The sequence below is a fragment of the Talpa occidentalis genome, unplaced genomic scaffold (assembly GCF_014898055.3).
Source record: "Talpa occidentalis isolate TD23 unplaced genomic scaffold, MPIMG_talOcc4v2.1 talOcc4.6, whole genome shotgun sequence".
NCBI lineage: Eukaryota > Metazoa > Chordata > Mammalia > Eulipotyphla > Talpidae > Talpa > Talpa occidentalis.
Window position 1 is genome coordinate 59,940,701 of NW_023604972.1, and position 15,173 is coordinate 59,955,873.

At 36.7% G+C, this 15,173-nt stretch overlaps 1 protein-coding gene across 1 annotated transcript in view; it reads left to right on the forward strand.

Moving 5' to 3' along the window:
• GRID2 (glutamate ionotropic receptor delta type subunit 2) overlaps positions 1–15,173 on the forward strand; it is a 1,708,541-nt gene that overhangs the window by 1,260,855 nt on the left and 432,513 nt on the right. Inside the window, exon 9 of the mRNA XM_037529328.2 lies at positions 9,671–9,772. Coding sequence (XP_037385225.2) covers positions 9,671–9,772 — 102 coding nt within the window. The remainder of the gene's footprint in view (positions 1–9,670; positions 9,773–15,173) is intronic.

The window sequence follows — 15,173 nt, forward strand, 5'->3', positions numbered from 1 at the left end:
TTTTGTAGGGTGTATTATTGTTTTAGACATAGTTTCTTTTGCTGTGTATATGTATTTTAGTTTAATGCAGGTGCATTTAGAAGAGTTAAAACTATCACTATTTGCAGATGACATGATATATGCATGGCAAACCCTATAGAATCCACTAAAAAAAAAAAAACCTGCTAGAAAGAATACCTCAATACAGTAAAATATCACGCTACAAAATCAATTTATAAAAATCAATTACATCTCTGTATGCAATGAGTTGGAAGAAAGAAAGCAAGAAAACCATCCCTTTCATGATTGCATCAAAAATAATTAAATACCTGGGCTTCCCCAGTGGTGCAGTGGTTGAGCGCTGGGCTGCAAAGCTACCCACAGCCTCTGCAGTGCAGGTTAGATCCCTGGCCGCTGGGCAAGGGTCCCACATGGCGCACAGAATTCTCCTGCCACACCGGCCGCTCCCCTCAACAGTGTATTTTGTCATTCTGCTTGTTCTGCTCCCCACTCTGGCTCTGGTGAATTCTCTCACCCTCCCGTGGTTCTGACTATACCCAGTGCTTGTATAAATAAATAAATAAATCTTTAAAAAAATAATAATTAAATACCTGGGAGTAAATTTTTAAAAAGGAGGTGAACTACCTGAACAATGAAAACTATAAGACATTCTTGAAAGAAATATAAGAAGACACCAAGAAATGGAAAGATGTTTCCATGGATTGGAAGAATTGACATTTGTAAAATGGCCATTTTGCCCAAAGCAATGTACTGATTTATTGCAATTCCTTTCAAAGTTTCAAGGGGCTTCTCAAGAAAAATAAGAAGTGGGCCTCACTTCTGGCACAAGGGGTTAAACACAGCAGTATGAAGCTATCCTCAGCCTCTGCAGCACAAGTTCAATCCCTGGCTGGCCAGCAAGCTACCCACATGGTGCAGCAGACCTCTCCTTTCTCGCCTGCTGCTCCCCTCACCAGTGTATGTCAGCCAGTCTGTCTGTTCTATTCCCCACTGTCTCTGGTGAATCCTCTCACTTCACATACCTCTGGCCTATACCCTAGTTCTCGTATGCATAAATAAATAAATACTTTTTATAAAGGAAACATTACAAACATTGCCAAACATTATGTAGAATCACAAAAGAACAAATGCAATCCTGATGAAAATGTGGAGGTGGTGGTATCACACTCAGGATTCAAATTATACTACAAAGACACAGTAATCTAAACAGTATGGTGGAAGACTAAAAGCAGACATGCAGACAAGTGGAGTAGAATTGAGAACCCAGAAATAAACCTATAATTATATGGACAGGTAATCTACAGAGAAGCCAATATTATACACTAGAGAAAGTAATGACAGTGCAATCAATGGTGAAGCAAAACTGGAAGCCACATATGAAAGAATGAAACTCAACCACTATTATCCCATATAGAAGAAAAATTAACTCCAAATGATTTAAAGACTTGGAATGTATTACCTGAAACCATAAAATACCTAGAATAAAACACCATGTAATTGCCTTCAGTGATGTCTCTGTGGACTTGTCTACAACAGTTAGTGAAAATTCAAGCAATTAAACCAGAGAAGTTGTTAGATATGCCTCACACTTGAACATAAGTAATTTTTTTGTAGTTTTTATCAAACACTGTTTGTCAGCTTTGATGCTACAAGGAACATGACCTATTGTACATACAAATTCAAATTGGATCTATGTGAATTTAGGTAACTTGTATTACTTACCATTTGAGTAAGTTATACAATCAAACAGATTACTTTGAACTGAATATCAGGGAGAAAAGTAGATATAAATAGAAATTAAGAAAACATAAAACTTGAGAAACAATTTTTAAAATGTGGGTTATCAATATTTCTTCTGTACACCAAAGATTGCTCTTATTTATTTCCTCATTAATCATTTTCCAGTTTTATTGAGAGGAATTTTACATATATCACAAATTATTTTATTTTATTATTTTTATTATTTTTTAAGATTTCATTTATTTATTTATACAAGCAATGGGTATAGTCAGAAGTGTGGGAGGGAGAACAGGCAGAAGGACCAAAGCACACTGGTGAGGGGAGCAGTGGGTTTGGCAGGAGAGGTCTGCTTGCCATGTGGGACTGTCACCTGTTGCAGGGGATTGAACCGGCACTGCAGAGGCTGTGGGCAGCTTCGCAGCCCAACGCTCAACCATTGCACCACCAGGGGGGGCCCTCACAAATTATTTTAAAGATGTATTTATTTATTTTTTATTTATTTATACAAGAACCGGGGTACAGGCCAGATGGGAGGGAGGGCTAGGGGATTCACCAGAGACAGAGCTGGGGACAGAACAGGCAGACTGATGAAATACACTGCTGAGGGGAGCAGTGGGCGTGAAAGGAGAGGTCTGCTGCCCCATGTGGGACCCTCGCCGGCCAGGATCAAACAAGCGCTGCAGAGGCTAAGGACAGCTTCACAGCACAGCACTCAACTGCCTGCGCCACCAAGGGAGGCCCTGTATCACAAAATTTAAGACATATGATATGATGTTTTGATTTACGTATTTTGGAAATGTTACCACAACAATTTCAACTAATATCTATCTTCTAATATTTATATACAATAAAAAGAATATAAAAAAGAAAATGAAAAAAATTCACCTTGTGATGAGAACTCTTAGGATTTTTCTTAAGATGTTTTTCTATATACTATACAGCAATATTAGCTGTAGCCACATGTAATGTAAATTATATTCTTAGTACTAATTTATCACGTAAGTAGAAAAATACCATTTCATCATCTTCTTCCAATTTCCTTTCCCCCACCTTTCACCAATGGCAACTGTAATTCCAGTCTATTTTTTCTATGAATATTATGTTTGTTGCTTTTTTGTTTGTTTGTTTACTAGATTCCACATATGAGATCATATGGTATTTGCCTTTGTCTGACAAATTTTATATCCATGTCAGAATTTTCTCTTTCTTACAAATGAATACTAATCTGTGCACATGCATACACATGTATGTTATATTTTTCTTTACCCATTTATCCTTTGTGGGCCACACAGTGTTTCCATATCTTATCTGTTGAAAATAATGTTACAATAAATGTGGGAGGTGATGGTGCATAAATCTCCTTGATACAGTGTTTTCATTTTCTTTTGGTAAATGCATGGAAATAGAATCTCTTGGCCACAGGGTAGTTCTATCTTTTCATTAATTTGAGGAATCTCCCTAGTGTTTTCTATAGTGAGCACGCCAATTTTTATTTCTACTAACAATGCAGAGGGTTCCTTTGCTCAACATTCTTACCAACATTTGTCATTTTTTGTCTTTGATAATAGTCATTCTAACAAGTACACATGATATCTCATTGTGGTTTTTATTTGCATTTCCATGAAAATTAGTGATGTTGAATTTCTCTTCATGTATCAGTTGGTGATCTATTTGTCTCCTTTGGAAAATATCAATTCAGATATTTTGCCATTTTTTTGTTTTACTTTCACAATACTGTATTATGATTTCGGTAACTAGGTTGACAGCTCCTCAAATGTGTGATACCATACCACCCCCATCATCAAATCACTAAAAGTCTTTTTCCCTAAACCTTTGAGCCACTTCACCCTTTCCCCCATCCCTCAATATAGCTTTCCTCCCTCTCCATAGCCTCAATTCTTCAGTCATACTTCTAAGTTTCATTTTGGTTTAGTTTTTTCTGTTCCTTTGCTGTTTTTCTCTATATTCTACGTATGAGTGAAATCATCCAGTATTTTTCTTTCCCCTTCTGTCTTATTTCACTTATTTTCACTTATTTCTGTCTTATTTCACTCCAGTTTCATTCATATTGTTGGAAATGGAACATATTCAACTTTTTATTTTAATACTGAGTAGTATTTCATTGTATTCATGTGCCACGTCTTCATACAACACCTGTACCCCTATGTTTATAGCAGCACTGTTTACAATAGCTAAGCTTTGGAAACAACCCAAATGCCCAAAAATAGATGACTGGATCAAGAAGATGTGGTACATATATACCATGGAATATTACTCAGCATTCAAAAAAGATAAACACATGCAATTTGCAGCAACATGGATGGCGCTGGAAGGGATCATGCTCAGCGAAATAAGCCAGAAAGAAAAAGAAAAATACCGGATGGTCTCACTCATAGCAGGAATCTAGAAAACTTAAATAAGGGACCAGGAAAATGAATAACTATAAGAAAGTGAAAATCAAAATCAACAAAAAACTATGAACCAGAGACACTTTTAGGGGGGCGGGGGCGGGAGGGGAGGGATTGGGGTCAGAATGGGGGGGCTGCAATTGTATGGGGAATATAAAAATAAAATTTATTATTTAAAAAATAAATAAATAAAATCAATCAAAAAATAAACTGAAGAACTAAACAGACATTTCTACAAAGAAGACACACAAATGACCACACAAACAGGCACTTGAAAATACATTCAACATCACATCAGGAAAATACAAATCAAAACCACAATAAGATACCACGTCACTTCAGGAATAATCATTTACATGTGTATGCATATATGTATGTATATGTATATGTGTGTGTGTATATATATATAAAATGTGAAGATGTGAAGAGAAAGGAATCCTTGTATAGTATTGCTGGGAATGTTGACTGGTCCCGTCCCCATAGAAAACAGTATAGAGGTTACTCAGAGTATTACAAATAGATATACCATATGATCCAGTAATTCCATTCCTAAGTATCTAACTGTAGAATACAAAATCATTAATTCAAAGCAATCTATGCACTCCTATGTTCATCGGAGCCCTGTTTACAATAGAAAGGTTGTGGAAAAAACCTAAATGCCTAATCACAGCAGTGGGTTTTCCCATTTTTTAAAGATTTACTTATTTATGCATACAAGAACTGGGGTGTAAGCCAGAGGTGTGGGGGGTGAGAGGATTCACCAGAGACAGTGGGGCACAGAACAGGCAGATCTACTGAAATACACTGCTGAGGGAAGCAGGGGTTGAAGCAGGGGAGGTCTGCTGTGCCATGTGGGTTGCTCACTGGCTGGCTGGGGATTGAACTAATGCTGTAGTGGTTGGGGCTAGCTTGATAGTGCTATCTTTAACCCTTGTGCCACCAGGGAGGCCCAGGTTTTGCCCACCTTAAAAAATAAGATCCCTTTGTTTTCCTATTGAGTTGTGTGATATTTTTAAAATATATTTTGAATATTAATTCATGATAAGATATAGTGTACAAATGTTTTCTCCAATTTAGTAGGTTGCTTTGTTTTTGGTCATCTTTTCCTGTGCAGACATTTTTTTAGTTTGCCATTGCCCCATTTGTTTATTGTTATTTTTACTGCCTTTGCTTTTGAAGAAAGATACAAAGTATCATCACCAAACACTGCCAAGGATGATAAGGAGCTTACCACTTATGTTTTCTTCAAATTTTTATAGTATAAGGTCATACAATTAGTCTTTAACCCAGGGGCCTCCCTGGTGCACAAGGGATTAAGACGCAACCCATGAAGCTATCCATAGCCACTGCAGCACAAGTTCAATCCCCAGCCAGGGAGCTACCCACGTGGTGCAGCAGACCCCTCCTGACTCTCTTGCTACTCCCCTAAGCAGTATTTTCAGTCAGTCTGCCTTTTCTGTCCTCACTCTGTCTCTGGTAAATCCTCTTACCACCTCACCTCTCACCTGTACTCCAGTTCTAATGTGCATAAACAAATAAATATTTTAAAAAATAAGTCATGGGCCTCCCCAGTGCGCAGCGGTTGAGTGCTGGGTTGCGAAGCTGCCCGCGGCCTCTGAGGCGCCGTTTCGATCCCCAGCTGCTCCCCGGCCACCAGAGGAGGGTCCCACATGGCGCGCAGACCTCTCCTGCCGCCCGCTGCTCCCCTCAGCAGTGTACTTCGGTCCTTCTGCCTGCTCTGCCTCCCGCTCTGGCTCTGGTGAATTCTCTCACCCTCCCGCGCTTCTGACTGTACCCAGTGCATGTATAAACAAACAAAACAAACAAACAAATAAATAAATAAATAAAAACATGCCTCTATAAAAAAAAATTATAAAAAAAAAAAAATAAGGCATTAATCCAGTTTGAGTTAACTTTTTAGTTCTTCAGTTCATTTCTTGATTTATTCTATAGTATGGTATACACATTTTCATTTTAATTCTTTTATATGTGGCAACCTAGTTTTCACAATACTATTTATTTAAAAGATTATCCTTTCCTCATTGTATATCCTGGACTCCATTGTCATAAACTAAGCGGCCATATATGTATGAGTTTATTTCTGGGTTTTCTATTCTGCTTTATTGTTCTGCACGTATTTACTTTTTTTTTTTTTTAAGATTTATTTTATTTATACAGGAACCGGGGTATAGGCCAGATGTGCGGGGGGGGGGGGTGAGAGAGAGAACAGGCCGACTGATGAAATACGCTGCTGAGGGGATCAGCGGGTGCGGCAGGAGATGTCTGCTCACCATGTGGGTTGCTCCAAGGCTAGTGGGGATCTAACCGGCACTGCAGAGGCTGCCAACAGCTTCACAGTGTTGCGCTCAACCACCTGCACCACCAGGTGGAATATTTTGTGGTTCTATACTTACTTTATGATTATTTGTTCTATTTCTGTGGACACAGAAAAATGAAAAGACTCATCAAATTTAGAGGGAACTATGCCATAATATGTGTGTAAAATAACCTGAAAAAAATTAAAATGTGAAGAAACATCATAAATGGTACAAGTAATGTTTAAAGTTACTGCCTTGGTCTGAAGACAAGATTTATTCTACCTAGTTCATTTTCTCCAGATGCTTTTTGATAGATGTTATTTAGAAATTGCAAACACTGGAATGTTTTAGAATTTTTAAACTAGGTTCTCCCTGGTGGCGCAGGGGTTAAACACAGTGCTATCGAGCTACTGCCAGCCACTGCAGCACAAGTTCCATCCCTGGTTGACCAGGGAGTTACCCAAATGGCATAGACCTCTCCTGTCTTGCTTCCTGTTCCCCTCAGAAATATAATTTAGTCAGTCTGCCTGTTCTGCTCCCCACTCTCTCTGGTGAATCTTCTCACTGCCCCCCCCCCAACACTTCTGGCTTACATCCCAGTTCTTATATGCATAAATAAATAAAAATCTTCTGGGCCTCCCCTGGTGGTGCAGGCAGTTGAGCGCCTGCAGCTTCTGCAGCCTCTGCAGCACTGGTTTGATCCCAACCAGCCAGCAAGGGTCCCACATTGTGCGGCAGACCTCTCCTGTCTTGCCCGCTACTCCCCTCAGCAGTGTATTTCGTCAATCTGCCTGTTCTGTTCCCCACGCTGTCTCTGAGGAATCTACTCACCCTCCAGTGCATCTGGCCTGTACCCCAGATCTTGTGTAAATGTATAAATAAATCTTAAAAAATAAACAAATAAATTAAAATATTTTAAAAATTAAAAGAATTTTTTAACTATCAACTCCAGTTATAAAGGAGATAAAACTTAAGAAACTGAAAATTATTTATTTATTTATTTATTTAGTATTTATTTATTTATGCCTGCATGAGGCTGGAATGTACTGCAAAGCTACTTTTTTTTTAAATATTTATTTATTTATACAAGCACTGGGTACAGTCAGAAGAACAGGAGGGTGAGAGAATTCATCAGAGCCAGAGCGGGGAACAGAACAGGCAGACTGACAAAATACACTGCTGAGGGGAGCAGCGGGCTTGGCAGGAGAAGTCTGTTGCGCCATGTGGGAACCCTGCTGGTGGCCAGGGATCAAACCGTTGGTGCAGAGGCTGTGGGCAGCTTTGCAGCCCAGTGCTCAACCTCTGCGCCACTAGGGGAGACCTGAAAATTATATATTTTAAATGTTTATACAGTGCAGAAACTGCTCTTTAGGTTGTGATGTTTTTCTTTTAATTAATATTATGACTAGTTAGCACAGCAAAAATTGGTATTATTAGATAGATGTCATTTATCTAGGCAAACTTAAATAACAATTCCAAGGGAGACAAAAAAGAAATCCCTGGTTTATTTTTGCAATTTAAATATCTTTATCATGAACAAGATGATATCCTAAAAGCTACTCATTAGAAATCAGTAACATAATGGAAAAGTTGGATAGTACCTTGGAAATTTAACTCCTAATGTTACGGATCATTTTTCCATTAATATTTGCTTTAGGGACTAAAAATCTTCTTGTAGAAGTAATTAGAAAAAGTGCCTATCAAGGAATGTAATTGAGGATAGACTTTGGATGACCTCAGAAGAGAACAAAACCTCAAAGAAGTCTTATAAAGTTTTAAATTTGTCATGAGGCCTACAATATCTCTGATAATTAGACTTTCAACACATTTGGATTTGTTAATTGGATCTAAGTTCTAATTAGACTTTTATGTAACTAAAAATGACATACCCTTCTATGAATTTAATGTGCTTTGCTTTTACAGCTGAAGCCAACAATTAGCAGTATTTTCCAAATGATTTTAACATGGAAAGTGCTGGACTTTTGTTTATACTGCGAGATATCTTCTTTTAAGATATATTATGTAAGATTTAGTTATCTCAATTAAGTTTCTTTTGGGGAGTGCAAAAAGAAACTTGAACTTTAACAGGAGGTAACAAAAATGTTTATTTTGAGGGAGACTTGCCAATATGTTAATGACTTTAAAAAGTCTAAAGCAATGTGTAATAATACAAGAAAATAAATCATTCTTTAGGAGGAAGCTGCACAAATAACCAGGAGCCCCCATAAACGATTCAGCTAATGAAACAACTCTCCTAATATGACTAAGATCTGTTACATTTTGAAAGTGTGCAAATTTATCTAAGTTTCCAAAAGTGAAAGGTCACAGATTTGACCTCAGGATTAATAACATGATGTTTCTTCCCATGATATGTGTTACAACATTATCCTTGTGCTGAGGCTTTTTTTCCTTGAGCAGTTATCTGCTAAATCAAGTCACTGCATCTCCTTTCTCCTTATTTCTGAGTCGAACATCATCATTTTTATCATCTTTCCAATTTATAGGGAGTAATTTAAAAACTGGTAGCCCTTAGATTTGGATATTACAAGAGAACAGAACTGTATAAGTGTGTATATTTAAACAAAAATTTTGGAGAATAAAGATAATTGAATCACTGCAAGATAAAGGGAAAAACTGATGTCAAAATCTTTCAAACAAATTGATAGCTCTGACAAAAAAAGGGCAAATTATATAGTTTATGTATGTGACTATTGAGATCAACAAAGTCATACACATGAATTTTTCCTCAAAAGCAGTAACTACCCACATTAAAAATCTTAGTTTTTTTCCCAATAAAAGCAGCGTAAGACCTAATTAAAACCATTGACTCTGTAAGAAAATCTACTTGTGCAGTGATTGCTAAATTAGAATAGACATTATGCTAGAATTATATATGCTATTATTTTTCCAATTAGTGTATCACTGGAAATGAGTTATTGGTGTATTTATATCTCCTCATTAAGCCAAATGTCCTTATAAATCTCCTAAAGCATATTGGGTACTGTCATAATCCATGTGATGATATTTAAGGGCAGAAAATGGCATTTTTGATTACCTTATTTGCTCTGAAAAGGGAAAACCTGTGAAGGACCCTTCCTATACTAGTTACTCCAAGGACTATCACACAGTTCTCTGAAGGGTCTATACTTAGATGACTGTACTATTCTCCAGGCAGATAAGTAATCAAGCTATTTTATTTTTCAGCTTGGGTGCTGGAATCCTGTAACAGGGTTGAATGGGTCACTGACTGACAAGAAACTGGAGAATAACATGCGTGGAGTAGTTCTACGTGTAGTGACTGTTCTGGTAAGTTTGACCTGAGTCTTGTGGTTTTTGGCTTCTACAGGTTATTTACACTTAATTTCTTTATGATTTATTAACAGATGCCTTAATCTAAAGGGCACATCTAACAAATCTTGAGCATGCATACTAATATATATCTAATGGTCATATTTTCAAGCTTTCAATTTTTGTGGATCAGAATCTGATTCTTGCAAGTTTTATTTTTTAATTACAGTGCTTGTATCAGTAACTTGGGCATGTTAGGTCCAATTTCTACTCTTTTACAGTTTTCTACACATGATGAAGGTTTTTTCTCTTAAATGAGGTTAAATTGACTTAGAAATATAAATCTCAAAGAAAAAGTCAATAAACATATATTGCTCTTATTACCGAAGTGACTTGAGTGTTTGTGTTCACCACTAGAGAAGAAATAAATGCCAAATGAGGATAGGTTTGATAAAATGTAATGCAATAAGTATTACAAAAACATTTGCAAACTAAGATAATACCTTTCTACTATAGACCTTTCAAAGAAAAGATCAACTATTACTTAACAAATATTTATAGAGTTTTTATTGTATTCAATCACAGTGATGAGGAGTACTGATGAATAAAATAGAAAGATATGATTCCTTCTTTATGGAGCTTACTAACTAGTGTTCTTTGAATATTTAGTGGGAGTACATAGGAAAAGTGATTACAATTTCACTTACTTTTTGGAAAATCAATAAATAAAACTACTATTGTTATTGTATATTATTATTATTTATCTCATAACATAAAATAGGAATTAAATAGGAATATTCTTAACAAATAGTCAAATAAGTATTGCCTAAAACCCGTGAAGCATAAAAACATAAAAAGCTTTTGTATGTATCAGGCCTCAGCGGTTGAGTACTGGGTTGCGAAGCTGCCCGCGGCCTCTGCAGCACCGGTTTGATCCCCGGCTGCTCCCCGGCCACCAGAGGAGGGTCCCACATGGCGCGCAGACCTCTCCTGCTGCCCGCTGATCCCCTCAGCAGTGTACTTCTGTCCTTCTGCCTGCTCTGCTCCCCGCTCTGGCTCTGGTGAATTCTCTCACCCTCCCACGCTTCTGAATGTACCCAGTGCATGTATAAACAAACAAACAAACAAACAAATAAATAAATAAAACATGCCTTAATAAAAAAAAATTAAAAAAAAAAAGCTTTTGTATGGGTTAAAATGCATAATTAATAATAAAATGAAGCAGCAGTCTGTTTGGACATGTTTGTGGTAATTAGATATTTATCAAAGGTCATAATAGCAGGGACTGCCCTTTGTACATTGTTTAATACAAATTAAATATACAACATTATTTCATGTCTAAGAGAAGGATCTGTGATATTCTACAAAATGAAACTCAAGTGATTATTTCTAGATATTGTTTCAATAAGATTTTCACTTTTTGGTAAATAATAATATTAAAAATACTTCACAACTTATATATGAAGGTGATTCCTTATATCCCCAAGGATTTAGATATGAATTTGCATTGATGAGCTAATATTAAAAATAGCAAATATTTAAAATACGGTAATGTAATAGTTTCTTCTCTAGTGATTAACTTGGACCCTTAGGTAACAATTGTAATAAAAGAAATCCATGTACATTCATTTTGTCCATAAGATTCATATTTCTAAGGCAACTTAACCTTCTTTAGTCATTAATAAAATATTTAAAAATAATTATATGATATACTTCAGAGATTTTTATATATAATACATAGTAAAATGCACACGTATAGGTATATATATATATAAATATGCCTACATAGGTATATGTATACATAGGTATATGTACACCTCTCTACAGTTCATTTTATAGTCGATCAAATGTCAATGCATGCATAGACTCTTATTAGAGAATGCACATACAATGAAGCAGCCAGGGAATCTACAGTTAATCTCATATAGTCCTCACTGTATTTTCATGAAATAGATACTAATCTGATCCCAAAAATGTGAGAGAGGAAACTAAGATGACCAGAGGATGAAAAACAATTGAAGAAGATTATATAGATAATAAGTGACAGATGGAGTTAACATTCATGTACAGGAAGTCTGACTCCCAATCTACTAAGTTTCCCTCTTAACATTGCATTATAGCATCTCTATTCTTACTGTGATAAATGTGAAAATTGAGGTATCTATAGTGTTTTACTTGATTTGGAAATGATTTACTCTGAATAAGTTGAAAATGCCTTATATTGAAAAAGCTTTATAGGGCCAATTATTAATTTCCAGGATGAACAAAATAATTGCTATTTTGTGTATGAAATGGCACGACTTCACACAGTGTTAGTGCCTGCATGCTCCACAGTCATATTCATGACTCAGTAGTCAGTTTCCTACAAACACAGGACTTCATAGATCCTAAACATGGTTTGGTTCATGGTGTATTGGGTTAACAGTGTTTCCGCTAAATCTTCTGTGATGCAATATGGATTTGTCAGTTGAGTAGCCAGTTGAGTAAAAAGTTTTACACTCCCACAATATATAGTCATTATGTTTGAAAATTAGATAGCTTTTCTGAATCTTCCTATAATTCTTATTTGAGTGGAAACCAACCAGTGTCTTTTTTAATATCTTGCAAGTACTTTTTCAGATCTAGTTCTTGTATGCCCTTCCAGTCTTCTTCTGTCCTAACATGAGAATCACTCCCCTTTCAATCCACCTAGCAAGTTCAAAATGTTGATGACCTATAAACCCTGAAACTCATATTTAATCTAAATGGGACTTTATTTGATCACTTAAACACCATGACCCTGTATTCTAACTGCTTACTTCCAACACTTCAGAGAAGAGAAAAAGGAAGTTCCATGTATAAGGTCTCTGAGAAAAGGTACCTCAGGGTTTATTCCATTCTAGCTGCAATTTTTTGCTAGTCCCATACTCCTCTCCCCACCCTTTCCCTTCTTAGGAAATTTATTTGATCAGTTTAAAACAAAGGTTAATTGAGACTTCACTGATTTAATGTTCATATGGTTTTTATTGAGATATAATTATAATATAACTTATATCCATGTAAAATATACTATATAAGCATTTTGATTATTTATATATATATAAGAAAATGATAACCCAAATAAGTCTAATTAACATCCATCACCACAAGTATTATCATAAGTATTTTTCTTATAATCATATATTTTAAGATCTCTAGTCTTAACAATTTTCAAATATACAATACAGTATTATTAACTATAGTCACCATGTTTTACATTGCATCCCCATTATTTATTTTATAACAGGAAGTATATGTCTTTTGACCCCCCTTTGCCCATTTGTGCTTACTCTTCCATCTTCCCTTCTTTAGGAACCATCATTCTGTTCTCTGTGTCTGAGTTCAATTTATTTTTTTTAAGATTTATTTTTATTTGTTTATGCATACAAGAACTAGGTTGCAGGCCATAGGTGTGGGGGTGAGAGGATTAACTAAAGACAGAGTGGTGAACAGAGCAGCAGATCTACTGAAATCCACTGAGGGGAGCAGCGAGCAAGACAGGAGAGGTCTGCTGTGCCATATGGGTAGCTCCCTGGCCCTCAGGGGGTTGAACTCCTGCTGCAATGGCTGGCGATAACTTGATAACACTTGATAACTTAAACTCCTGTTCCACCAGGGAGGCCCTGTTTCAATTTATTGTTGTTGTTTTATTTTGTTATTTTCCAGATTCTACATCTGAGTGATATTTTATGGTATTTGTCTTTGTCTGAGTTAATTAACTTAGCACAGTGACTTCAGAATCCATTCATACATCACCTGTGGTCAGATCTCCTTTTTGGTGACCGAATAATTGATGGACATATAAGTTGCTTCCACATCTTTGTTATTGTTAGCAATACTGCAATGAACACATGGATGAATGCAGCCTTTATGTTAGTGTAACTATTCTCATTGGATAAATACCCAGAAGTGAAATTGCTGGATTACATGGTTTTCTCCTTTCAGTGTTTTGAAGAATCTCCATACTGTTCTCCATAGTGGCTGCACCAGTTTTCATTTCCACCACCAGTGTGTAATGGTTCCCTTTATTCCACACTCTCAAGATTTGCTTCCTGACTTACTGATAATAATCATTCTCATAGATGTGAGGTGATAACTCATTGTGTTTTTGATTTGCATATCCCTAATAATAAGTGAAGATGATCATCTTCTCAAGTGCCTGTTGGCCATCTGTGTGTCTTCTTTTTTTTTTTTGAAGATTTATTTATTGATTGATTGATTGATTTATACATATATACATACAATCACTGGGTACAGTCAGAAGTGCGGGAGAGTGAGAGAATTCACCAGAGCCAGAGCAGGGAGCAGAGCAGGCAGATGGACCAAAGAACACTGCTGAGGGGAGCAGCACGAGGCAGGAGAGGTCTGCGTGCCATGTGGGACCCTCCTTCGGTGGCCGGGGAGCAGCCGGGGATCGAACTGGCGCTGCAGAGGCTGCGGGCAGCTTCACAACCCAGCGCTCAACTGCTGCGCCACTGGGGAGGCCCTGTGTGTCTTCTTTTGATAAATATCTTTTCATATCTTCTGCTTACTTGTTAATTAGAGAAGGAGTATAAGAGTTGGTAAAAGTGCAAAGAGATGGAAAAAAGACTTTTGGTGGTGATCATAATATAATATTACAGATGTCAAAATAAAATCATGTACATCTGAAATATACTGAAACATTGGTATTATAAACCAGTGGTACGTCAATATTTAAAAAAAAACAAATAAGCAAAAATAAATATTTCAACTACACATTGTTTATGATCCCAAGGGCAAATAAATCAGAGAGTTAAGTGAAGGGCTTTATTATTGAAGTTATTAGTAGGGGTAAAAATATAGTGAGAGGGCCTCACTGGTGGTACAATGGGTTAAGACTCAGCACTATGAAGTTATCTGTAGCCACTGCAGCAAGAGTTCAATCCCTGGCCAGGGAGTAACCCACATGGCACCTCTCCTGTCTCACCTGCTGTTCCCCTCAGCAGTGTATTTCAGTAGATCTGCCTGTTCTGTTCCTCACTCTGTCTCTGGTTAATCCAACTCAACCCCCACATCTCTGGCTTGCACCCCAGCTAGTGTATGCATAAATAAATAAATATTTAAGAAATATATCAGTGAGGAGTGTTGAAATGCCAGGGCCTAAGATACACAACAAATCTTTACTCCCATGAACAGTGGTGGAACATGCACAGTGAACAGTGTCAACAAATCTGGCAATACCTAGAGCCAAGGGAGAGATACCATTCAATAATATTTACATATAGGAAGATTAAAAAGAAAATTACAAACCACAAGTAAGCAGTGAGAAAATAGAGTAATGGGTTACTTCAGTGCTGCTTTCCTTGTCTTTCTCTCTATTTTAATTGTTTCCAATGGTGAATTCAGTTAGACATAGAGGGCAAGTTAGTCCAAGCAGTAA